The sequence below is a fragment of the Cervus canadensis genome, chromosome 22, assembly GCF_019320065.1.
Source record: "Cervus canadensis isolate Bull #8, Minnesota chromosome 22, ASM1932006v1, whole genome shotgun sequence".
In the NCBI taxonomy this organism is placed as follows: Eukaryota; Metazoa; Chordata; class Mammalia; order Artiodactyla; family Cervidae; genus Cervus; species Cervus canadensis.
In genome coordinates this window covers 2,513,340-2,539,615 of record NC_057407.1, presented here as the reverse complement: position 1 = coordinate 2,539,615, position 26,276 = coordinate 2,513,340, and the positions used below count along the sequence as shown (strand labels likewise).

The following is a 26,276-nucleotide window of genomic DNA, read 5'->3' as shown; positions in this document are numbered from 1 at the left end:
CCCGTCAGCCGGGTTCAGCCAAGACACGTGTCCCTGAAGCCCCCACTCTTCCATTCATCCAGAGGCCCCCCAGTTCCTCGGCTCGGAGACAGCCAGGTGTGGCCTTCTGAGCCCACAGAGGGCTGTGAGTGCCATGCCACGGGCTGGCAGAGGCCACCTTTTTCCATCTGTTTTTCCAAATCATCATATATTTCGGCCGGTGTCCCTGCAGATTGCTCACTCTCTGACCCATCGGCTTTAAATAGCAAAAGAGAAAAAAAAAAAATACAGTGCACTTTGTGGTTTCCAGTAAGATACCGTAAATACACCCAGATAATATTCCGGTGCAAACCATTTGCAGCGGCTGCACAGGGCGGTGGAATGGAATCTTTCGGGCAGGCTTGGACACCAGTTCATTTCCTCTGTCCCCGCCGGGATCATTACGGAGCTGGAATGCAGGGAGGGCGTCAGCTGGGCTCCCCGGGTTCATCTCCCTGATAACTCCAGTCTTTACGAAGAAACTCCCAGGGAACTGGGCCTCTCTGAACAGAGAGTTTTCGTTTCATCTTCAGGGCAGCTGGGTCGTGTCCTCTGGGCGGTTCCCACTTCCCAGGTGGGGAGGCTGAGGCTGGGGAGCTGGAGTCCCTGCTTAGGGTCACCCCACTGAGTAGGGAGCAGCTAGGAGGGACGAAGACGCTCCATCATGGCCAAGTTTGGAGCTGAGGCCACCTGGGCTTCTGGCTGGAAAATTACCTGGAGATGCAGGTGGCCTAGTGGAGGAGCCAGAGGCGGAGGTGAGGGCGGGATTCCTGCTCGTAGCCAGGAGACCCTGGCTCTAACCCTCAGGTCTCGCTGAGTCACTGGTGACCTGGGCAAGTCTCCCAGCCTCTGTGAAGCTCTGGGTCCAGGAGGAACCCTGGGCTTTATGTCTGTGGCACGGGGTACTTTTCTCTGGTTCTGAAGACAGACAGCCCTCTGCCCAGGCCGGGCGGTGGGGCTGGCAGGACCTCCTCCCCTGCCTGCTCCCACCGCTGCCCATGCCAGGGCAGGGCCACCTGACCCTGGTGGCCGGGAGCCCTCTCTCCCTGGGCAGAAGCCCTGCCCCAGAGCTCCCTGCCCCTGTCACCTTCCTGTCCTGCACTTTGCAGGGTCCTGGCCTGCCACTGAGTGATGCGATCTTGCTGTCTGTCCCCCAGAAGGCAAGGCCAGGCCTGGATCCCTCCTCTCAGGGTCCTCAGCCACTGCATAGTGACGCCCACCCAGGAGGTGCTGAGGAAATAGCTGTGGAGTGAAGGAGCAGGGCCCTTGGCTTGGTTGGGGGCAGAGGAGAGGCAGGGCAGATGGAGGCTCTTCCTCTGCTCAGGGACCAGAGGGAGAGGGGGTGGTCGAGGTGAGAGGGGGCCGAGTCTGCCCCTGGTGGGGATGGTCAGCGATGGCCAAGCCCACTGGCCCCACGAGGAAGAATCTGGAAGGAGCCTGGCTGGGGGCCGGTAGGACTGGAGTGGGTGTCCTGACCTTAAGGCAGGAGAGAGGGTCAGACTCTGGGGCCAGGCTGACCAGGTTTGGGTCCTCGTCAGAGCACACCACCTCTCTGGGCCTCAGTGTTCACATCTGTAAAATGGACATAACAACACTGCACACCTCATGCAGTTCTTGCCAGAATGAGGCGAGTTGATCTGTATTGAGTGTTTAGGAAAGAGCCTGGTGGACAGTTAGCATTTCATGACTTTGCTTTTCTTCTTATGAAGTGGGTGCCATTGGGTCACCACCCCATCCTGTTTCTGCAGCAGTAAAGCAGACCCCCAAGGACCCCTCACAGACGTCCAGTGAGACACACCTACGCAGCTTCGGGAAACCGCCCCACCGGAGGGCCTTCCCCAGGCTCAGAGAGGGGTGATCCTGGGAGTACGCACGTGGTTGGGGTCGGGGGAGTCCTTCGAGGCTGTCTGTGACCTCCAGGTTGGCATCCTGGCTGCCCCTGGGCAAGTCCGCTCCCCGAGCCCCAGTTACCCACAGACACAATAAGGAACTGCTGTTCGCCTGGGGTGGGCGGAGGGCGTGTGGGCAGGAGGCATTTAAGGTGGCCTCTTACGTAGAGAGTCTGAGGTTTTAAGATTTGGGGATCCTTGTCTACCTTCTTTCTGCCGTCAACCCTGTTCTCAGCATCCTGTCCCGTTTGAATGGGTCTTGTCAGTGACTTATTGATGTTTTAACCGATAACCACTGAATGGCAGAAATAAAGGCATTTTGATCGGGGTCGATGCCTTATGCCAAAGGAATCTCTCTCAACCGTGGGCTTTCCCACGCGGTGAGGAGCCAGAAAGGGAGGTGGGGGCCGGGGCTGGGGGAGGACCCTGCTGACCGGCCGGGGCCCGGAATCGCAGTCCAGGCTGGTTTGCTTCTCAGAGCCTCGGTCTCCTCCTCCTCGGTAACGTTGTGAAGAATGGTGGCCGCCCGCAGGGCCGTTGGGGAACAGCCTCAAGTGTGGGTCTGGAGCAGAGCAGGTGCTTCACCAAGGTCCCTTTCCTTCTAGCCTCTCCCTGCATCCTCAAAAGCCCCCAAACCCCAGGCCTCGGGCAGACTCTGTTCCGATGCCCTGAGTGGGGCGATGGGGAGGTTGTGCCAAACAGGTGCGGCCCATCCCTGCTCTGCATCTGCCGGGTCAGAGCTTCTCTGGACCCCGGTCAACTGGGTTCCCCACCCACAGCTGAGCAGAGCTGTTCCCCAAAGCGCCAAGCCGGTAAAAAGCACTAAATGAAGCTTCCTCAGCTTTTGGCCACTGTTGGGAGCCTGCCTTCATTCATTCATTGAACAGATAACATACTGAGCACCCATTCCACGGCAGCCCCTCGGGATACGACACGGCGCTGCCTTGCAGGGGGTGACACTCAGAGACAGCAGGAGTGGTCGGTGCAGTGTGAGCAACAGCCAGCAGACAAATCTAACACGGCAGGAGGGCGATGGAGAATGCCAAGGCGGGGAAGTTTCTCTCCCTTCCTCCCGGGAGGCCTGGGATTCCATCTGTTACAATTATCATAATACTCACCCCCGCTTATTCACACGCTGGCCACGGGCCAGGTGGGTGAGACTCACAGATAACGGACAGAGAGGTTCAGAGAGGCTCAGTGACTTGCCCAGGGTCACCCAGCTTCTGGCAGGGTGGAGTTGCTCGTTCATTCATCCCTCCCTCACACGCTGTCATGGGGGCTGTCAACAGTGGGAGCCAGACAGGCAGGTAACCCTGAGCCTGGCCGGGCAGCCGGATGCTGGGTCATTCCCACACACTGGCCTCCACATGGGGCAGCCGTGTCCTTCAGCCCCGGTGGTCCAGTGGCTAAGACTCTGCCTTCCCAGTGCAGGAGGCCCAGGTTCTATCCCTGGTCGGAGAACTAAGAGCCCACAGCAACTAAGAGCTCACAAGACACAGGTAAAGTTTCCGCGTGCTTCAGCTGAAGCCCAGCACAGTCCAATACGTATATTCTTTTAAGAAAGATCTTTAATAACAGTCACAGTGGCAGTGTCAACTGTTTCCGGAACAGTCACCCCATGCCGGGCGCAGTGAGTCAGCCCTGCGCCAGCCCATGACTCATAGATGCTGTTACACCCATTTCAGAGAGGGAGCAATAGAGGCCTCGACAGGTTGCAGGCTTGACAGGAGTTACATGCCAGCCCCCTGCCCAGGGCAGCTTCCCTGGTGGTCAGTGAGGAGGGGGAAGTACGGGGACTGGGCAGTCCTAGCCTCACACTGGTGGGCAAGGTCTAGGTCAAGGTCAATGGCAGGAATCAGCAGTGGCCCTTCCACATCTGGACTTGAGCAGCCAGTACCTGGGTCCTGAGAGCTTGGAAGCTAAGAGTAATGGTCCCTTTGTTTCCTGGGGGCCATGGGTGCAGAGGTGAGGCCCAGCTTGGGGGCGGGGAGTGGGGGGAAGGCCATGGCCCGTGATAGACTTCACCTTGGTCAGAGTGTGACCTTGAACTCAGGGGAGCTGTGTGTGTGCAGGGGTAGTTGCCCTTCTCCCACCCATCTGGGATATGCTGGGGGGATCCCGGTGGGAACGGAAGCCATCCGCATCGCTGCTGCGTTTGGGTAGGTGTCCTCCCTGAGCTTCTGGGTTGCCACGTGTTGCAGAGGAGCCTCAGAGGCCCGGGGACCCCGAGTGGGAGAGCCCTGCCCCCAGTCCCCGGCCCCGCCCACTGAGTGGGAGAGCCCCGCCCACGGAGTGGGACAACCCCGCCCCCCGTCTCCGGCCCCGCCCACTGAGTGGGACAACCCCGCCCCCTGTCCCCGCCCCCGCCCACTGAGTGGTACAGCCCCGCCCCCTGTCCCCAGCCCCGCCCCACCCCAGGGAGGAACCTGGGGGGCAGGGCAAGTCTCAAGCGGCAGGCCAGCACCCCCCCCAACCCGCCCCCTCAATTTGCTGCTCTGCTCTGGGGCTGATAAAGGAGACACAGTGTCCGTTCACCTGCCGAGGCCGCCAGCCGGGTCTCTGCCCTTTGCGGTCATTGGATCACTGGGGACAGGTCCCGGTCTGCACAGCTCAGCGCTGCCACCCCACCAGTTGAGTGGCCTGAGCAAGCCAGACTTTTCTCTCGGCCCCGGTTTCTTCAACAACTGAAGACTCCTCCTCCTTACCTCACAGCTTTCTCCTAAGGGACTGTGAACTACTATCATCAGTAGGAATTGTAATCAATCTGATACCCGGGGTCACTTTCTCACGCGGGGCTTCCCTGGTGTCTCAGATGGTAAAGGGTCGGCCTGCAATGCAGGAGAGCTGGGTTTGATCCCTGGGTTGGGACGATCCCCTGGAGAAGGAAATGGCAACCCACTGCAGTATTCTTGCCTGGAGAATCCCATGGACAGAGGAGTCTGGCGGGCTACAGTCCATGGGGTCGCAAAGAGTCAAATGCAACTAACACACTCCTTCTCACGCCAGGCTCTTTGCTAAATTCTTTGTTAATTCTAGCAAGTCCGCTCAACCTCCCTGACAAAGTGGGTGGTCCTTCTCCTGTTTTGTAGCTGAGGCACTGGAGCACAGAGCAGTTAGGTGACCCGGCTGAGGTCACACAGCTCGAAAGTGGCGGAACGGGGCTTTCCTCCCCGTCTTACTCTCTGTGTTTCCTCCACCTGGTGATTCTCTGCTGTCTGTGCGGCTCTGACCTCACTGTTGTCTGTCTGCTCCCATGTGCTGTTTCCTTCTGGGTCTGATGCTTGGTAGTGTGAGCTGGAGCTTGAGCCTCAGGATGAGGAGGAGCTTGTTCGCATTGCGGGCACTCCGTGGCCAAGCTGGGGTTTGGACTCGGGCGTTCGGGCTCTGAGCCCCTGTGTGAGCAGGGCTGTCGTGGAATGCCAGGGTCCGGCCATGGCACGGTGAAGCAGTGGGTCTGGCAGGTGGACAGGCCTGCGTATCTTCAGGGTTGGGGAAGCGGGGGCCGGCGGGGGAAGGTGGCTGGAGGGCAGGGTGCTCATGTCCTGGCAGCCTGGGTGGGGGGCATGAGAAAAGGTCTCCCAGAGTCAGGTGACAGTGACCTGGAGCTTGAAGCATCTTGGGGGTCGCTGCTTCCTCCACCTCCCCGGCCCCTGCTTCAGCCACCATCATCCCCACCCCGGTTCCTAAAATGCTTCTCTGCTCCGAGGGCCTCTTCCTCCAGGGGGCTCCCCTGACCCCCACCCACCCTGGCTCTGAGCGCCTACACCACACGGGGGCCTGGGTTCCTCTTCTTCCCGGGCAGTTGGTGCTGCTCTCAGATCCAGAGGGGCCGGGAGGCTGGGTCCCCAGCCCGAGTGCTCCCCCACTGGGTTCTGTCTCCTGCCCCCAGCCACGCAGGACCCTCGTGCCCCGCTGACCACCCCAGTGCCCTCCTGCTGGGCCCACGTACCTCCTTCCACGGGGCCTCCAGCTGCCCTCCCGGCCAGGCCCCGTCTCCACGTAGCTGGGAAAGCATGTGGGGAAGTGGCCCCTCAGCGCTGGGTCTCGGCCTCCCCCCTGTAAGGTGGGGACCCCGTCACAGTGCCTTCCTTGTGGGGACCCCAGGGAATAAGAGGTCAGAGTTTAGACCAGTGTCTGATGGTGGAGCACACCTGCTCCGAGATTGATTCAAGCCTGTGAAAGTGAACGGAGAGTGAGGACTTGATGCCACTGTGAGTGGGGTCCCCAGGACCCCGCTTCCCGAGGCCGGCCTGTCCTCCCGTCCCTGCGGGTGGTCCCTCTCCACTACCCCAGCCCTGATGGCCACGTCAGACAGAGGCTGAGGACTCAGGTCCTAGCCTTGTCTGCACGTGCTCACAGTCTCGTGGGCCGGACCTCTGGACCACAGGTGACCCGGGCGCAGCGGGAGCAAGACTCAGGAGCGCTGCGGGCAGGTGGGTGCCCAGAGCTGCAGACAGACGCTAATCTCTCTCTTTCTCTCTCTTTTTTGAATCCTTAGATTACTTACTTATTGACTGAAGAGTTGCTTTTATTATATTTGGTAGAGTTCTACTTAGATATTATTGTTCAAAAAATAACAATAAAATATGTATTAAAGTGTAAGTATAAATTTGCACACCACGTTTTACAGAAGGTCCTTTCATCAGTTACCTGAAGGCTCCGTGTGGCGTCGAGTCCTCACTCTCCATTCACTTTCACAGGCTTGAATCAATCTCGTAGCAGGTGTTTTCCACCACCAGACACTGGTAATAAACCCTGATCTCTTATTCCCTGGGGTCGTCACGAGAAAGGCACTGTGGCTGGGTCCCCACTTTACGGTGGGGAGGCCGAGACCCAGGGAAGGGGTGGCGGCGGCTGAAAGTAACCGAGCAGAGACTGATGTTCTGGGGTTTCGGCCCAAGCCTGTGGCTCCAGAGCCTCTGCGCACTGCGGGTGCTCAAAGTGCTGCCTGACGGTCACCAGGTCCTCTGTGTGTGTGCATGCGTGTGCGTGAGTGCACGCCGTGCACGCAGCCACGTCAGCGTGGAGAGTGGGTGGTAATCGGTATGGTGGGGGTCCCTCCTCTAATGTCACAGGGGCCAGGCAAGCAGGTGCCCCCCTCCTCCGCTGCCCCCGCCCGCTCCCGAGGGCGTTCAGTGACTGGGGATTGAATGGGGGTGCACGTGACGGGGGGCCCTGGGGGCGAGTGCCAGGCGCTGTGTCGGTCTTGGCGGACCCCAGCAGAGCTCAGCCTCCCTCCTCGCCCCGGACGCCCAGACCCGAGCCCAGTGTTTCCGCTCTTGTCCCCGCAGGGAGCCGGGAGGCCGCCTTCACCTACGCCATCATCGCCGCGGGCGTGGCCCACGCCATCACGGCGGCCTGCACCCAGGGCAACCTGAGCGACTGCGGCTGCGACAAGGAGAAGCAGGGCCAGTACCACCGGGACGAGGGCTGGAAGTGGGGCGGCTGCTCTGCCGACATCCGCTACGGCATCGGCTTCGCCAAGGTCTTTGTGGATGCCCGGGAGATCAAGCAGAATGCCCGGACTCTCATGAACTTACACAATAACGAGGCAGGCCGAAAGGTAGGCAGCCGGGGAGGGGAGCCGGGCGGCTCTGGCTTCTTCGTTAACGTCTGGGGCTGGGGGTCGGGCGGTGGGCCGCGGGGCTCTGCCCTCAGCCTCGTTCAGCTGGAGTCCACGGCTGATCTGCTGCCGGTCGGGGGTTCTGTGTGGTATGACGCTTATCAGTGAACGGCAAGGCTGAGTAATTGTGTCCCTGTTAGAACACTGTAACTCAGCAAGATGGGACGAGGGGCGGATGTGAACTCTCATCCTGGGATCCACAAAATCAGCTGTAAAAACAGATTGTGGGGTGGGGGCGGTTCGGGAGTCAAGGTGAGTTCAGTAGAAGTCATTCCCATGGGGTAGTTGCCGGGGCCGGTAACGAATCCTTGGTCCGCTTAACTAAGATCTGGAGCTCACAATGATGGAAGTGACCACTCCCTCTTCACTGCCTCCTCATGTCCTCCAAGAGTCTGGGCTCAGCTTGGAAGACAGTCTGTAGTGTCCCAGGGTAGCGACCTCCTCTGGTTTTAGACTCAGATTTTCATGCACAAGCACTTCATTTTTTCCCTGTTGGTTTTTAAAACTGGTCGTTACCAATGACTCTTGAAAAATGTGCAAGAGGGCAAAGAGAAAGAAGGTTACTCCAGGGACTCAATCACATGTCCTGGCGAGGGGGCCTGGCGCTGCCCGTTTGGCTTGCCTTGGTTTGCTCGGGCGTGTCTAGGGGCAAGCAGTCTTCTCCCTCCCTCCTCACGGCGTCCCTGTGAACGGCAGCGCTGTTACCCCATTTTGCAGATGAGGAGATTGAGGCACACAGGGGTTGACTGACGGGCTCTTCAGGGTCAAAGCCAGAATGTGAAGCCTGGGGTCTGGCTGGTAGGCTGGCGTCCTCCGCACAGCGTGGGCTGGCAGTGGGCCCCTGGGTTCTGATCATGGCCCTTGCCGCTCTCTTCCTCCCGGGAAGGAAGCAGAGCTGGCGGGAGTGTCCTCGGTCCAGGGCGAGGAGGGGCGGGGAGGGGGCAGGGGAGCCTTTCCCAGGCCCTGGCAACGCGGCTGGCCCTCAGCACAGGGTGGGTGTGACCGCAGATGGTGCGTACGTGTGGCGTAGGAGGGATCTGTCTGGTACCGACGTTGGGGGTGGCCCGCCCGTCTCAGAGGGGAGCCGGGCTCCCTGCAGGCGGATAAGGAAGAGGTACCAGCGGCCCGCTGTCCCTCCCGCTGCAGTCTTCGGCCACGTCCGCTGTGTCCGAGCCTCCCGGCTGGCCATGGTGAGTCACAGGGGCAGGCGCTCGGCTGGTCTGTCCCTGGTGATGCTGGTGAGGTGGGGGGTTAGGCTGAAGGCCCTGCCCGTCCAGCCCTGTGCCGGGAGCGCCTGCCCAGGGCAGTCTGTCCCTCCCGCTTGCTGCGGTTGGAGCACTTCTTAGGACTGAGGTCGCAGGTCACGGGCTCCCTCCTAACCTTGAAGCTCTCATCCCTAGGGGGGTGGACAGGAGAAGGCAAAGTGGCTTCCCTCCACCCCCGTTTCCTCCCACGTGGCTACCTGGTCTGGCCAGGGTGAGGGCGAAAGGAGACAGCGCCTTGCCTGGTGGAAGGCAGGGGGAGACGGTTCCCTGAGCCTCCAGCTCCAGCAGGCCAGACGGCCGTGCGTGCTCTTCAGAGCGGCTCTGGGGTGAGGCAGCGGACGGGAGCTGTCCGACATCGTGAGAGCAACCTCAGGGGGCTCCCTGGAGTAGGTGGACCCCAGGAAGCGAGTGAGGTTGGACTCAGCCTAGAAGAGAGATGGAAGCAAGCCAGGTCTCGTGTGGAGAGGTCATGGTCAGAGGCCCAGAGGAGGGGGCTTGGGTCCCACTCAGGGGCCCAGTCTGGCTAGTCAGTGGGTCCCTGAGGGGGTAATGGCGGCTGGGAGGGTGCGTGGTCGCCTTGCAGGCTGGGGAGGTGAGAGCGGTGGGTTTCCTCCCGGAGCTGCTCCGCCCTTGCTGGCCAGCTCCGCTGTGCCCCCTTTCAGCCTGTTCCCAGCCGTTCCCCACGCGGTGCCTTGTCCCGGGGCCTCCTCCCCTCCCAGGTCCCAGGCTCGACGAGGACAGAGACCTCGCGTGTCACATTCGCAGCTGCACCCCAGGGCCTGGTGGACAGGGGCGCTCTGTGTCCCTGTGGCCTGAAGGGGTGGGTCCCCGACGGCCCCTGGGGAGCCCCTGACGGTTATGGAGCAGGGGAGGGTGGAATCCCAGAGACAAGGCCTTGGCTGGGGTCAGGAGTGGGATCTGGGCGTCTCGGCAGAGTGCGGGTTGGGCCTAACTTGAATGCTTCTGAGCAGGAATGGTTGTCCCAGCTCAGGGGTGCCCCCTGCAGCCCCACATTCCCCCCCCCGCCACCACCCAGCTCCACTCTGGTTTGAGGGGCCACTTGAGGGTGGCTTCCTGGATGGCCATTCAGCCAGACGCTGTATTTCCCAGAGCCAAGAGGTAGAATCTGGGACTCCCCAGGGTACCCTGATTAACCCCCAGTGCAGCCGCTTTATGGTTCAGGGGTGCAAGCAGAGGCCCGGAGCGGGTCCTGACTGGCCTTCAGCTACCTGGGGCAGTGGCCAGGCCCCTCGGTCAGAGCACGGCAGGCTGGGGGTCTCCCTGCCCGCACCTCACCCCAGAACCGAGGCACCCCAAGCGCCTGGACCCAGATCCCAGCGGCCAGGAGCAGGGCCTCACCCCGGGCAGCCGAGACTCAGTATGTATCAGCCTGGAGTCCACCCCTCTGGGGGCCTCGCTTTCCTCATCTGTCCAGTGGCACAATGAGCCTCCGTTTGTTCTGGGGCCTGGCAGGGGCACAGTTGGGGGACCCCCCAGGACCCTGCAGATGTGGCACCCCGTGCCAGAAACTGTGCCCACCCAAGACTTCCGTGGGCCCCAGGTGCAGTGGAGCTGGAGGTCTTGGTGAGCTGGAAGTCCTGCTGAGTGTCTTGGAAGGAAGCACAGATGTGTTTATCACCAGCTCCCTCCCCCTGCTGAGAGGAGACAAGACTCAACCTGACCATGGGGCTCTGGGCTTGCTGGCAGCCGGTGCGAGAGAAAAGGGGGGAGAGGGACGGGGTGTGCGTCCCGGGGGCCAGGGCGGTGGCAGACCCCACGAGGGGTGGCGCGGGGGGCTGCAGGGGCACCCCTGACCCAGCTGACTGATGAGGAAGAACGCGCGGGGAGCACCCTGTCCCCAGCTTGGTCCGGGGGGCGCTGAGCCAGGCTTCCACCTGCAGATGTGTCCGAGGGGCTGCGGGGGCGGGGGTGGGTGGCGGCACCTCTGCACCCGTGTCCCGCTGTCTCGCGTAATCGTGTGGTCAGCAGTGTCGAATCAGAGGGGCCAGGTTAGAAGACAGAGCCAGCAGATCCTCTGGAGATGTGATGTTCCGATCAGAGTTACTATTGGGATTTTGTTGTTGTTCAGTTCCCAAGTCGTGTCCGAATCTCTGCGACCCCACAGACCGCAGCTCGCCAGGCCTCCCTGTCCTTCACCATCTCCTGGAGTTTACTCAAACTCATGTCCATCAAATCGGTGATGCCATCCAACTGTCTCATCCTCTGTTGTCCCCTGCTCCTCCTGCCTTCAATCTTTCCCAGCACCAGGTCACCATATTTTGGAATTTTAGGGTCACCGTATTTTGGGATTGAAATCACAGACTTGGGGTTGGGGCTGTAGAATGTTAATGTTTACACCCTCACACTTTGGGTTTGAAATCAAGGTCTTTGGGAGGGAGAGGGGCATCCGAAGCAGTGGGTTGGAATCTCTGGATGGTGTTGGGATCTTTGTGGCTTTGCGTCGTCTCTTTCCCACCTTTTGGGCAGTGAGGGGATGAGCTCAGCATTCTTTTTGCCCTCAAGGTGCCCAGTCTAGTGAGAGAGGCGGGCAGAGGAGCAAAAAGGATGGTTCGGGACGGAACGGTCAGGAGACGCGGCTGCTCAGGGGGCTCATGAGGGCTCAGAGGCGGGAGCAGCTTCTTCTCGGAGAAGTCCGGACACCCCTGGGGCAAAGAGGAGGGACCCTGGAGCAGGGCTTTAAAGGGTACGGAGGAGTCCTCCGCGTGGACAAGGCAGGCGGGGGGGAGGGAGTTGAGGGAGGAGTCACGGCCTCTGGAAAAGCATGGTGTTGGTTGCCCGGTCGTGTCCAACTCCGCAGCCCCGCGGACTGTAACCTCCCAGGCTCCTCTGTCCATGGGCTTCTCCAGGCAAGAATACGGGAGTGGGTTGCCGTGCCCTTCTCCAGGGGATCTCCCCGACCCAGGGATTGAACCCGGGTCTCCTGAGTTGCAGGCAGATTCTTTACTGTCCGAGCCGCCAGGAAAGCTCTACAGGGGCAGGAAGTCCTCCAAAAGCATGGGCCCATGGGGGCAGACTGCATACACATGGGGAGAGGGGCCCGTGGGTGACGGGGCTGCAGAGGGGGCTGGGGTCAAGTGCAGGCCCAGGAGAAAGCGTCCCCCTTGGGCTGGCGGTTCTTACAGAGGCTTTGCAGGAGGGGTGCCAGGGCAGGTCTCTGGGACCAGGTAGGAAACAGTGCAGGGGGCGAGGTGGCAGCCGGTGCCCCAGCCCCGCAGGGCCCACAGGGGGGCAGGAGGAACTGCCGTTTAGGGGGCCAGAATGGGCGGGAACCCACCACGGGTTGCATCTGGGGTGGATGGGTGGGAGCCCACCTCCCTAGGGTCAGGCAGTGTGCCAGGGGGAGACTGGATGTGAGGGGTGATGGTTATGAGGGTGCTCTTGGGCTTGGGAGTGGGGGACCCCATGAGCAGCAGGTGGGGAAGCCCTGGGACCACGGGTGCCTGGAGGGAGGTCTTAGTTGGAGCCATTTCTGGGAGCCACCTACGGGAGGTGAGAGTCGACGCCCTGGGGTTTTAGCAGAACAGGCTAGTGTGAAGACTGTCCTGGGAAGGCCCAGAGCCGGGCTCAGCCCTGGGGAAACGGGCAATGGGGCAGGAGAACATATGGGGAGGTGGGCCTTGTGGATGGTCCCTGATTGCTGTGCATGGAGCTGGCTTTCTCCTGGGGGTCTAGGGGTCAGTCTCTGCCCCTCCGTGATGCTCCTGCACCGGGCTGAGCGTGCCTTTGAGGCCTTGCTGGACCCTAAGGGCCACGTGTGCAGAGGAGCTCTGGGGGCCCTTCCTGGGTGTGCGGTGCCTGAGTCCCGTGGAGGCAGCCCTGGGGATGGGGGCCCAGCCGGGACGGGGCTGGCCCCGCTGGAATGTGCCGCTTGCTCCAAGGGAGGTGAGCTCAGGGAGATGGAATTCCACCCGAACGGGAGTCACCTCCCAGCCCCTGCCCAGCCCCTGCCCGCCGAGGGTGCCGGTCTTGTCCCTTCCTGCCCTGCCCGGTCTGGTCTGGGTGCTCCCGGGAGCAGGCTTCCCACCCTGCCCTGAGGACGGCAGGGCGCTGGCCTTGGGTGGCTGGGGCGGGGCCCAGATAAGGCTGCTCAGCTATGCTCCCCTCCGCTGTCCTGAGGGCCACTTGCATATTTGATCGGATGGAGTGGTCAGGTGGCACGCCGAGGGCCTGAGCCCAGCCAGGTCCCTCCTGTCTTGGAGCCGGCTGGCCGCCCAGGCTGGGCTCTGGGGAGGCCTCCAAGAGCCTCCATGTCCTTCCCAGCTCCGGGTCTGGTGCCCATGTGGGTTCTTCCCTTTCCAGATGCGACAGCTTCCAGCTGGAACTTGAGGGACATGGACCAAGGGTGGCTATGGGCAAACCCCGACCCTCCAGGGCCTCCATGTCCTCCGTGGCGGGACTTTGAGTGTCAGGAGGGTCTTCTAGTTCTGATGTGAGGGGGTGGGGGGAGTACAAGGTGCTGAGGACTGACTGGACACCGGCCGTGTCCCCGGCCGTAGCTCCAGGAGTCCGCCAAGCTCGTGTTCCTGCCTCGGGGCCTTTGCACGTGCTGTTTCCCTCGTCTGGAATGCCCTTTCCCTCAGACGTCTGCGCAGCTAATTCCTGCTGCTCTCTGCTCAGAGGTCCCCTTCCCGGGGAATCCCTCCCTGACTCTCCACCTGTCTGTCCGCCTCACCTCTGTACGCTGTCCTGCTTTATTTTCTTCGTCACACTTAGCGCCGTGTGAAACCATCTTATTTACACGGCTGTTTACGTCTCTGTTCAGGGCTTTCCTGAATGGCTCAGTGGGTAAAGAATCTGCCTGCAACGCAGGGGACACAGGAGACATGGGTCTGATCCCCTGGGTCGGGAAGATCCCCTGGAGGAGGAAATGGCAGCCCATGCCAGTATTCTTGCCTGAGAAATGCCATGGACAGAGGAGCCTGGCGGGCTGTGGTCCAGAGGTGTGCAGAGTCGGACACGGCTGACTGACTAAGCACACATTTAATGCCTCTGTTCACTGTCTCTTCCCACGAGAACATCAGCACCACAAGGGGTGGGATGGCCTGCATTTGCAGCTGCATCCTCTGTGCCTAGCACGGGGCCTGGCGCATCGTAAGTGCTCACACAAGATGTGTGGCCTGGTGAGTGACGTGCCAGCTGTCTCCTCTCACCTGCGGGAATTTCCCAGGCCTGGGGATGCCAGATAAAGAACAGGCCTCCTGGTCCAATTCGAGATAACGAACGGTTTTTTAGTACAAATATGTCTCCAATGTTGTGTGGGGCACACTTAGAGCAAACATGTATTTGTTGCGTATCTCACATTAAAACGTCAATGGATTTCTTGCATTTTTACATTAAAATGTTTATGTTGAGATGTCAACCCACGTGCAGTTCTAAGAATTCAGAAGGCTCCTGCGTGTCCTTGGCTCGTTGTTCCCCGGCAGCTCGTAAAGTTATCTAACACAGCATCCCAGCCGGGTGTGGGTGAGCACAGTCAGGACACGGATGGTTCCATGGCGAGGATTCCTGTGCTTCCCTTTGGCAGCCAGATCTGCTTCCGTCCCTCCTTATACCCTCCTCAGCCCTTGTTGTTCAGTCACGTCCCTGTCTTTGCCACAGACAGAGTGGACTGCAGCACACCAGCCTTCCCTGTCCTCCTCTGTCTTCCAGAGTTTGCTCAAGCTCATGTCCGTAAAGTCGATGACACCATCCAACCATCTCATCCTCTGCCGTCACCTTCTTCTCCTGCCTTCAGTCTTTTCCCGGCATCAGGGTCTTTTCCAGTGAGTCAGCTCTTCACATCAGGTGGCCAGAGGACTGGAGCTTCAGCATCAGTCCTTCCAATGAATATTCAGGGTTTATCTCCTTTAGGATGGACTGGTTGGATCTCCTTGCAGTCCAAGGGACTCTTAAGAGTCTTCTCCAGCACCACAGTTCTAAAGCATCAGTTCTTCGGTGCTCAGCCTTCTTTATGGTCTTCCTAGCCCCTGGCAGCCACTAATCTCTTGTCCATTTCCACATTTTATGATTTCAAGGTTGTTATATAAATGGAATTGCACAGTAGGTAACCAGTTGAGATTGGCTTTTTTCGCTCAGCATAATCATGTCATGAGTCATTCAACTTGTTGCGTCGATGGAGAGTTGGTTCCTTTTTATGACGGAGTGTGGTTTCACGGTATGGAACCCTTCCCCCGTTAAAGGCTGTCTGGGTGGTTTCCGGGTGGGGGCTCTGACACACGAGGCGGCTGTGAACATTGGTGGGCAGGTTTTGGTGTGAACGCAGGGTTCCAGGTCTCTGGGGTCAGTGCCGGGGTTGTGTGCTGAGCTTTGTGAGAAGGGGCTACCCTTCCGCAGAACGGCTGTGTCGTCGTAGGTGCCCGCCAGCGGTGCGCCAGGGAACCTGTCTGCATCCTCCCCCGCGCTGGGAGTTGTCACTGCCGTTCGCTTTTGCCGTTCTGAGAGGTGTGCACAGTTCCTCACTGTGGTTTTAACGACTGTCTCCTCGTAGCTAGTGACGTGGACCACCTTTCCACGTGTGTATTTGCCAAACGTATAGCCTCTTCCAGGGAATGTCTCTTGTGCCTTATGCCCATTTTCTGCTTTGATCAGGCTTTTTACTGCTGAGTTCTGAGAATTCCTTGTATGTCCTGGATGCTCGCCTCCTGTCAGACACACGGTTTGCAGACCCCCCGCTCTAGTTTATGCCTTGTCCTTCCGCCTTTTCATAGGTTATTTTGCAGAGCAAAAATTTTTAATTTGAATAAGGTCCAATTTATCAGTTCTCCGTTTTACGAATAGTGCTTTTGTGCTGAGATCTCTCTTCTGAGCCCTCGGTCCCAAAAATTTTACCCTGTGTTTTTTTTCTCTAAAAGCTTTGCAGTTTTACATTTGAATCTGCCTTTGGGGTGCCTTCCCTGGTGGGCAGAGATGGTGAAGAATCTACCTGCAATGCAGCAGACTGGGGTTCGATCCCTGGGTGGGGAAGACCCCCCTGGAGAAGGGAGTGACAACCCACTCCAGGTTTCTAGCCTGGGAAATTCCATGGACAGAGGAGCCTGGCGGGCTTCAGTCCACGGCGTCGCAAAGAGTTGGACACACCTGAGTGACTTAACGTACACGCATGGTTTTAAATATTTTTATAACGTATCTGTTACAAAGTAAAACTCAAAAACCGAAGCCCCTACTCTGGTCCCCAGTCCCTACTGCCCTGGTCTCCAGACGGCGCTGAGAACTGTGTCCATTTAGTAGACGGGAGGCGGTTCCCATCACAGAGACCCGGCCGCGGCCAGACGCAGCGGGGGTGGGGCAGGATGAGCGCCCAGCCCCAGCGCCCAGCTCAGACCCCCCTTGCTCTGTGCCCCCCAGCCCCCCGTGGCCGGCCGAGGCAGGGGGTGGGCTGGACGGGATGCTGCCGTGGGGCTGGGAGGCCCCGGGGACAGCCTGCTGGGATGGCCAGGCGGGTGTGCAGGCCCAGAGGAAGGAGTCAGGCAGGTCCGGAGCGGAAGCCGCGAGGAGGGGCTGGAGCCGAGCCCGCGGGGCCTGGGGGAGGATGCCCGCGAGGCCTGAGTGCTTTTTTCCAGTTCTCCGGGTGACACAGTGAGGGCAGGGCGCAGCCAGGTCCGGTGGGTGATGCTGCGGCGGTGATAGCAATGGGAGGGGTGGGGAGGCAATGCGGGGTGGAGGCAGCCCCAGCCCTTCCCCGGAGAAGGCAGACATCTCCGGGGCCCCAGCTCCGCGGGGCCTTGTCCTGGGGCTTAGCCCCAGGTTGCTGAGACCCCCTCCCAGCCCAGTCCGGGTGGGCACAGGCAGGCCCAGAGGTCTTGGGAGGAGCTTAGGACCTGAGCCTGAGGCAGGTGACCTCGGAGAGGCTGTCACTGTCCCCCGGTCAGCGAGGGGCCTGGGGCGGGGGTGTGGGGAGGCAGCCAGGAGGACCACTGGGCAGAGGAGGCTGGGAAGAGGCTGCCGGTCGCAGCTCTGATGATGGGATGAGCCGGAGGGCAGGTGCCTGGTTGCTGGGAGAAGGTGGGGGCTGGGTTCTGCCTTCTCGCCGACTTCATCCCCACAGGTCCCGGGAGGCTGCTGTTCTCCATTGTCGTCTCCATCTTACAAATGCGGAAACAGAGGCCCAGAGAGGGCAAGACGTGACCCAGGCCACACAGCAGGCAGGAGCTGCCTTGGCCCTGGATCCGAGCGGTCTGGCTCCGGACCCGGCTCTTAACCTCTGACAGCTTCTCCCGCTCCAGGACCTCTTGGACCCAGACATGTTTCTCCCCACGTCTTACATCTCATGATTCCAAGACGTTGTCCTGAGATTCTCCAGTCCCCTGTTTGGGGCACCTCGGAGGCTCTGGAGTCCCCCATCTCCCCAGAAGGCCCCAGTGTCTGAGGTTCTGGGATCGTAGGTTATTCGTACACCCCCTGTCCTGTCCTGGCCACTGCAGCGCTGGGGCAGCCCTGCCTTCGTCCTGGGAGACGACTCTCCTGGGTCAGGAGGGAGCAGGGCCATGTGGAGAGGAAGCTGTGCCCGTTGTCCATCGCCAGCAGGAGAGGGACCTGGGCCATCCCGGGGGTGCAGGAGCTGGACAAGGAGGTGCCCAGGGGTACCCAGGCCCGTGCTGGGACTCGGCACACCTCCTGCCATCGTGGGGCCTCTGGGCTGGCTCAGCCTAGGGAAGCTGGCCAGGGACCCCCATCCTGTCCCCCTGCGGACTTCTCTCGTCCCTCTAGGCGGGCGTGAGAGCCACCTCAGCACCTCCCGGAGCCCACCCTGGAGGCCGGCGCCCAGTGGGTGCGCTCAGCGAGGTGGGGCAACCTCAGTGCGAGACCCGCTGTCCAGAAGGGGTCCTGGGGGGCTCGGGGGCTGCAGGAGCCTGTCCCCTGCCTTCCTGTGCCAGCCGTGTGGCGGAGGGGCTGGGCCGAGGCTGGCTTGTCCTGGTGTGGGGGGCGGGCTCTGGGCTCTGGAGACGGTTCCCAGCTTTCCTGTTTCCAGGCTGTGTGACCTTGGGCGTCTTAACATGCCTCTGTGTGCCCCAGTGTCTCCCTCTGCAGAATGGTGACGATCACTTCCTATTATGAGGGTTGGAAGAGGAAAGGAGTTGAATGTGCTTCTAGCCCTGCTGTCCTGCGTGGTCGCCACAGGCTCCGTGTGGCTGCTGAAGTTTGAATTCATTGCTAGGGAGTAAGACGAAGCATGCCCCTCAGTCCGCTTTTCCAGGGATAGGGGGCCACGTGGCTTGTGACTCGGGCAGGAAGGCCCGGTGGATGGGCTGGTTGGGGGTGGTGGGCATGGGCTCACACCCCCATGTCACTTCTCGGGGGACCCGGAAAGGTCTGGCAGCGAGGGGCACAATCCTGCCGCCTCCCTGGGCCCCGGCCAGCCCAGGGCAGGGCCTCACAAGGGGCCGTGGGTGGTGGTTCTCTTGGAAGGCGTCCCCAGCGTGGCTGCGGGCCCTCTGGGGGCGGTCAGGGGGGGACACGCATTTGAAACCAGCCAAGGTGTGGGTGTGGGGGCGGCCTGGCGAGGCCCCGTGAGGCCTCCCAGGTGGGGCACAGAAGAGGGGGCTTGGTTTCAGCGCGGCGAGACCAAGTCAAAAGGCGCCCACCGGGGACAATCGCCACCTTTGTGCTCCGCGGGGGGAGCGGGACTCCGGGTGTTATCAAATCTGCCCAGGCCGGGACGGGGAGCGGAGCGGTGGGGGGTGGAGGACTGGGCACCCGGGCAGCAGTGTCGCTTACCCTGATCCTGACACTTGGGTGTCCCTTGAGGAGCAATCAAGGTGCTGTCCTGTCCCCCAAAAAGGACCCCTGGCCTGACAAAGGGCTTCTTCAAGTCCTCACCCTGCAGCGTGCCTTCGAGACGCGAGTCCTGTGGTCTGTCGACATGAGGGCGTCCGTTTCACCAGCCTGACCACCTTGGGGGGGTTTCCTCATGAGCTCCATGTCGCAGACGGGCAGCCGAGGCCCAGACTCCAGGGCTGCTGCAGGCCGGGGGCTCACCTGACCTCAGGGCCACCCCGGGACATTGTGGGGAGGGGGTGGGCCAGGACCAGCTGGGGGTGGACAGGGCCAGCCCAGCCTCCGCTGCTCAGCGCGCCTCTTCCAAGGTCTGTGGCATCACGTGTTGCCCTGGTGCTTCTGGTCTCCATAAGTGAGCCCCCGCCCCCACCCCCCGGGAAGGCGGTATTGGTCCCATTCTACAGATGGGGAGAATGGAGGCACAGGCGGTTAAGGGGTAGACTGAGGTTGCCCAGGCAGAAAACATGGAAGCAAGCTTCCTTCTCAGCCACCTGTCTCTGCAGCCCACGCTCTGCCCGTCCTCTCTGGGTCTCTTCTTAGCCCGGGAGAGAGAGAGAGAGAGAGTGTGTGTGTGTGTGTGTGTGTGTGTGTGTGTGTGTATTTTAGACCTGGAAGGATTGGTAGTATTTTGAAATAATAATGATTCTAACAACATTTGTAAAACACTTTAAAATTTGCAAAGCCACCTGGTGGCTCAGGCAGTAAAGAATCTGCCTGCAGTGCAGGAGACCCAGGTTCGACCCCTGGTTTGGGTAGATCCCCTGGAGAAGGAAATGGCAATCCACTCCCGTATTTTTGCCTGGAGAATCCCATGGACAGAGAAGCCTGGCGGGCTGCAGTCTGTGGGGTCGCAAAGAGTTGGACACGACTGAGCGACTGACACTTTCTAACACTCTGTTCTGCCAGTTTTCCTCCAAGCAAGCGGGGTAATTGTGCCCATTTTGCAGGCGACCTACTTAAGGCTCTGGCCTGCGGGCTGGGCGGTTCTGCAGGGCGTCAAGTCCTGGGTCAGGGGCAGGTCAGAGGCTCCTCACCACACCGAGCTCTTGACCCAAGAGGGGATGCTGGGCTTCTGTTCTGCACTGGGAGGTGGGAATCACAGGCTGGGGAAGGAGGTCAGAAGAATCCCGACTTTGCGGTTTGCCATGTGACCTTGGGTGGTCTTCCCGCCTCAGCCTTGATTTCCTCCCTGGGAGAGAGGCAGTGATCACCTGCACCCCGGAGCCGTTGTGCGGAGTGAAGATGAGGCCCCGGAAATAGAGGCCCGTGCTCTCCTGTGACGGGCGCTCGGAAGACAGTGGCTGCTGTCATGAGCATTGTTTTTCCCGTGATCAGTGGTGGTAGCTGCCATGGTCATTTTAAAGCCCCACTTGGGTTTTAATTCCTATGTTCGAAATTCCTTAGGCTCTTTCTTAGCTCTGAAGCTCCATGTTTCCCATGGACCATTTGCGTGGCCCACTGGGGACTTGGGGAGGAGGTGTGCGGGAATTCGTGGAGATTGGTCGGTCACTTCACTGGACAGAGGAGAGGGGGTCACTAGGGGCAGAGGGCCCTGCATGGGCCCTCCCTGCTCCGTGACAGGTGAGGTCCACCTGGGTCTCTCGGGGGTGTCAGAGCAGCGCCCCCAGGAAACAGCTCTGCCCAGGCCCTTCCCAGCCCGCCCAGAGGTACCCAGGCACCGCCACATTCTGGGACCTGCAGAGCTGTCCGTGGGCTCCAGTCTCCTGCCCAGATGTCCGTCCAGACTCGAGCCTCGGCTGCCTCCTGCCCGCTCCAGGGGGTCTGCTGGCCCAGAGCCCACCTGCCCCAACCCTCACTGCAGCTCCTTCTCCCACAGACGCGCCCCGGCCTCCATCCACCCGCCAGCTCGGGGCGGGGAGCAGCCCCATCCTCCCCACCGTCCACGCCCCAGACGCGGGCTTCGTCCTGACCCCTGTCACTCCCTACGTCCGGCACGTTGGGTTCTGCCTACGTGCGTGGCATTCACTGTCCACACCCCATCACCTCCTCCCTGGCGCGGTACGGCAGCCTCCTAACGCGTCTTTCTGCTGTCGCCATGCCCCGGCAGCCTCTTTAAATGGGATATTTTTTAAAAATATTTGTTGATTTATTTGGGGCTGTGCTGGGTCTTCCTTGCTGTGCGTGGCCTTCCTCTAGTTGCAGGGAGCGGGGGCCGCTCTCCAGTTGGGGTGCGCAGGCTTCTCACTGCGGTGGCTTCTCTTGCTACAGAGCACGGCTCCAGCGCACACGGGCCCCCGTCCCTGGGGCTCACGGGCTCCGGAGGGAGCACTCAGCAGTCGTGACACGCGGGTTCAGTCGCTGCGTGGCATGTGCGGTCTTCTCAGACTAGGGATCAAACCAGTGTCCCTGGCATTGCAAGGCGCACTCTTAAACCCCTGGACCCCCAGGGAAGCCCTTCAGATGTAAGGTACCTTATCCACTCTCCACTCCCAACCTTATATCAGCCCCCAGCTCGCTCAGAGGAGAAGCTGAAGTCTTCACAAAGGCCGGACCCCGGGGACCCTCTGACCTCATCTGCTCCTTCCCTTTGCTCACTCTGTTCTGCCTGTGTGAGTGTTTGTGTGTGCTAAGTCACTTGAGTCGTGCCCGCCTCTTTGCGACCCTGTGGACTGTAGCCCGCCAGGCTCCCCTGTCCATGGGAGTCTCCGGGCAAGGATCCTGGAGGAGGTTGCCAAGCCCTCCTCCAGGGGATCTTCCCGGCCCAGGGATCAAACCATCTCCTGCATCTCTGCATTGGCAGGCGGGTTCTTTACCACTAGCACCACATGGGAAGCCCACCCTTATCTTACTCCAGGCTCTGTTCTAAGTACTTGATGTATATTAAGTCATAAAAATCTCATAAGAGCCTAGTGAAGCACTATTTTAAAAAATACTGTAGTTGATTTACAATGTTGTGTTAATTTCTGCTGCATAGCAGAGTCATTAACTTGTATGTACACATAGTCTTTTTCGTATTCTTTTCCACTATGGTTTATCACAGGGCATTGGGCATAGTTCCCTGGGTTATACAGTAGGGCCTTTTTTGTCTCTCCATCCTGCATCTAACAATCTGTGTCTGTTAATCCCAAACTCCCAACCCTTCCCTCCCCCGACCCTTGGCAGCCACGGCTGGTCTCTGTCTGCAAGTCCGTCTCTGTTTCGTAGATGGGTTCACGTGTGTCCTATTTTAGATCGCACGTATAGGTGATGTCATGCGGTGTTTCTCTTTCTCCTTCTGACTTAGGAAGGAAGTCCTGTGATCTCCCTTTTACAAATGAGGACACTGAGACACAGAGAGGTTCATTAACTCACCCAAGGTCATACCACTAAAAAAAAAAAACAAAAAAAAACAAGAGAGCCAGGATGTGCCTCCAGGCAGTATGGCTCCAGAATCTCTACTCTTGCCATAGTTCTTCTCTCGTGTGCATGCATTGACTCATTCATTCATACGGATAACACACCTTCTTTGCATCAGGTGTGAGATTTTACAGAGCAGCAGATGACTCGAAAATGGTCTCGGCCATCAGGGCGCTCACAGTCTAGTAAGAAGTGCAAAACAAATAAATACGGGGAAAAGAAAAATATGCTCATCCAGCAAACATTTGCTGACGTCTCCTCCATGCCAGCCGTCTGCTAGGCACTGGAGATCAGAGAGAAGACACAGTTTGCGCTTCTGAGGTGCTGACATTCTAACAGCAGAGGGAAAGCGTGGATTACCGCGTGGAATCACGGCAGCACGGGCTGAACTCAGTGAAGGAGGGTGGGAGACTGTGGGACCTGGCAGGAGGCGGTCCCAGCATCTGGGGGCTGGTTTGGGTGGGCGGGTGGCTGAGTAGTTGGGCAGGTGGATATGTGGATCAGTTCAGGTCAGTCAGTGGCTCAGTCGTGTCCGACTCTTTGAGACCCCGTGGACTGCAGCACGCCAGGCCTCCCCGTCCATCACCAACTCCCGGAGTTTACCCAAACTCATGTTCATCGAGTCGGTGATGCCATCCAACCATCTCATCCTCTGCCGTCCCATTCTCCTCCTGCCTTCAATCTTCCTCAGCATCAGGGTCTTTTCCAATGAGTTGACTCTTTGCTTCAGGTGGCCAAAGTGTTGGAGTTTCAACATTAGTCCTTCCAATGAATATTCAGGACTGCTTTCTTTTAGGATGGACTGGTTTGATCTCCTTTCAGTCCAAGGGACTCTCAAGAGTCTTCTCCAACACAGCAGTTCAAAAGCATCAATTCTATATGTGGATAGTTGGATGGATAAATAGATGATAGGTTGTATTTGGAAGGATGGTCAGATTAATGGTTATGTGGATGGACGGATGTGTGATTAGATGGACAGATATTAAAAGACGGTTAGGTAGATGGTTGAATGGTTGGTTGGATGGATGAATGATATAGGCACGGCATGGATATAGACATGGATGAATAATAACCACGGCACCTCAGCGTGATTCACTTGCTCCCCAGTTCTATACTTATGACTAGATGGATAGACATTAGAAAATGGTTAGGTGAATGGATATGTGGATGGACAGATAGATGTTTGGAAGGGTAGGTGGTGGTGGTTGTTTAGTCACTCAGTCATGTCTGACTCTGCCACCCCATGTAGCCCACCAGGCCCCTCTCTCCCTGGGATTCTCCAGGCAAGAATACTGGAGTAGGTTGCCATTTCCTTCTCCAGGGGATCTTCCCGACCCAGGGATCGAACCTGCATCTCCTGCATTGCAGGTGGATGCTTTACCACTGAGCCACCAGGGAAGGAAAGATAGATAGGAAGTATTTGGATGTTTGGATGAACAGTTATATGGATAGACAGTTGGATGGATGGATGGATAGATATTTGGAAGGAGGTTGTGTTGAATGGACGGGTGAAAAGCTGAGCTCACGGCTGGCAAGTTGGACATTATCTCAGTGAGATCATGAGACCAGCTGAAAGAAAAGGATGGAAATCCATGCATTCACTCTTTCAACAAATGTTTATCAAGCGCCTATTTCTGTGTCTGGTACTGTTTTAAGCTCTGGGATTAAATGGTACTTGCCTTTATGGAGCTGACATTCCAGATGGAAAGCAGGAGACAAACAAATAATCACATATATATGGACTCTACTGTCAGAGTGTAATCAGTGCTGTGATGAGACGGGAAAGCAGGGTGAGAGGGCAGAGAGGACCGCAGATGGGGGTAGCACTTTCTATCAGGGAGTTGGAAGAGGCCTCTGCTGAACGGGAGGTCAGGAAGCCAGACGCGTGGGGAACAGCATCCCAGACAGAGGGAACAGCAAGTGTAAAAGCTTGAGGCCAAGAGGCCAGTGTCGCTCACTGACCGAGGGAGACAGGAGATGAGGTCCCAGACGGTGTGTTTGGGGTCTGGGGTGGGGGCGATGGGCAGATCACCTCCTGGACCCTGGAAGGAGTGTGTGTGGCACGGCTTATATCTGGGAAAACCAAGGGCAGATTCTGAACCTGGTCTGCTCTGCGTATAGAGAGGCCCCACCCCGCCCACTTCCCTGGCAGGTCCCAGCCCGGCTCCCCACACCCCCGCCCCGGCCTGTTCACCATCGGGAGGCCTGTCGGCATTTTGATTCCAGCGCCCAGCTCTCAGCATTTGCAGCTCGACCGTGAGACAGCCCTGGGCCCTGGCACCTCGAGTGATTCACTGGCTCACCAATTCTATATTTAGTGCTGTTGAACACCTCGGGGCCAAGTTTTCAGAGAGAAAAAGGAGGAGGAATTTAGGGAGAGTTGTTACGTGTTTTTTTGTTTTTTTTTTAACATGCAGATCCATTTTTCAGTTATTTTCTGAGATTATTTCCCAGCCTTTACCAAGTTACAGGGCTTCCTTGATATAGCTCAGTTGGTAAAGAATCCACCTGCAATGCAGGAGACCTGAGTTCAATCCCTGGGTTGGGAAGATCCTCTGGAGAAGGGAAAGGCTACCCACTCCAGTATCCTGGCCTGGAGAATTCCATGGACTGTATAGTCCATGGGGTCCAAAGAGTTGGACATGACTGAGCGACTTTTTCACCAAGTTACAGGAGGCCAGCGAATGGTGGATTTGGGACATGGTTCGTTTCGAGGAGAGCCCAGTCCCCGCTAAACTACCCCCTTCTCTTGAAAGTTTGTGTGTTCTTGGTGAGAGCCCACTGGCAGAAAGGGCACTGCCGACCAAGCGTGTGGCTCGGGGGCCGAGGTGTTGATTATCTAACATTCCATGGACACGGCTGGGCTTCAGGCTGTTTGCTCCCACTGCCTCTAAGCCAAGTCCCCCAGCCCCTGGGTCAGGGCACCTGCAGGGCGTCTCAGATTTTCATTCACACACACATCACCTGAGGGGGTGTGTCAGGGTACAGCTCAGGGATTCTGTCCAAGAGAAACTAATACGAGCCACATATGTAATTTCAATTTTCTAGTAGCCCCATCAAAAAGGGCGAGGGGATGACATTAAACCTAATAATATCTTTAATATGTCCAAAATACTGTCATTTATTTAATATGCAATCAATATGAAAGTGGGCTTCCCAGGTGGTGCTAGGGGTAAAGAACTCGCCTGCCGATGAATGCGGGAGACATAAGAGACGACGCAGGTTTGATCCCTGGGTCAGGAAGATGCCCTGGAAGAGGAAATGGCAACCCACTCCAGTATCCTTGCCTGGAGAATGCCATGGACAGAGGAGCCTGGCGGGTCCAGTTCAGAGGGTCGCACAGTCAGACATGACTGAAGTGACTGAGCAGGCATGCAATATGAAAACATGGGAGGGTTTACCCACCTTTTCTTCCCTGCCCCCCACCCATAATGAGTCTTGGGAATCTGGCCATCACTTTACACTTACAGCACGTCTCTGTTCAGACTAGCCCCAGTTCAGATGCTCATGTGGCACGTGGCTCCCCTCTTGGATGGCACAGATCTCAGTCTGGCTTGAATACCTCTGGTGACAGGGCACTCACTCCCTCCTGGATGTTCACTCCATCCCCACAGGCTCTTAGTTGGGAGTTATCCCCAGGCCAGCCGGGAAGAACCCAGCATCCCCCCCTGCATCCCGAGGCTCGTTGGCATCCTCTGCAGGGAATAAACAGTCCTGCAAACGTGCGGAGGTCCCCTCCTCCAGCTCCCCCCTGTGGGCGGGCCCCTCGGTGCCCTACCCCAGCTGTGGTCTCTGCTGTTGTTCCTTCTAGTTGAACCAGGCTTGGGGATTTTAAGTGTCCCCCGATCACCCGGCCAGGATGTGGCAGAGCCTGGACTCCAAGTCGGGACGTGGACGCCTCTCCTCTCTGCCGTGAGAGCGCCCGGTCCTTGGTGTGACACGGTTTCAGTGGCTCTCTGGGTCCTCCCGAGCTCCTGCGCTGACAGCCCTCCCAGACACCGGCACAAGGGGAGCTTCTGCTCTGGGGCGGGGGCGTGCGGGGGGCCTCAGTTGTGCCTGGTCACCCGGCGCCGCAGAGCAGTAAGGAGCCGGCTCTCCCCGCACCACGCCCGCCCCCTGCCCCGGGGAGAGCCCCCCACCGCTGCTGGAAACTGCCCTGGGACAGAGATAACCCGGGGTGTTTTTCCCTCTTGTCAGCCTGGAAAAAACCTGCTTCCAGCGGGGACAGGAAAGAGGCTATCTCAGGGGAGGTGTCCCCACTCCATGTCCCCTGGGCGGGCTGCCGGGCAGCAGGGGCTGAGGCCGGGCCCGCCCGCCTGCCTGGACGCC

General features: G+C 59.0%; 1 protein-coding gene across 1 annotated transcript in view; it reads left to right on the top strand.

Annotated features, from left to right (window-relative positions):
* Positions 1-26,276, top strand: part of WNT7A (Wnt family member 7A) — a 66,497-nt gene that overhangs the window by 15,262 nt on the left and 24,959 nt on the right. Inside the window, exon 3 of the mRNA XM_043443451.1 lies at positions 7,199-7,470. Within this exon, the coding sequence (XP_043299386.1) occupies positions 7,199-7,470 (272 nt within the window). The remainder of the gene's footprint in view (positions 1-7,198; positions 7,471-26,276) is intronic.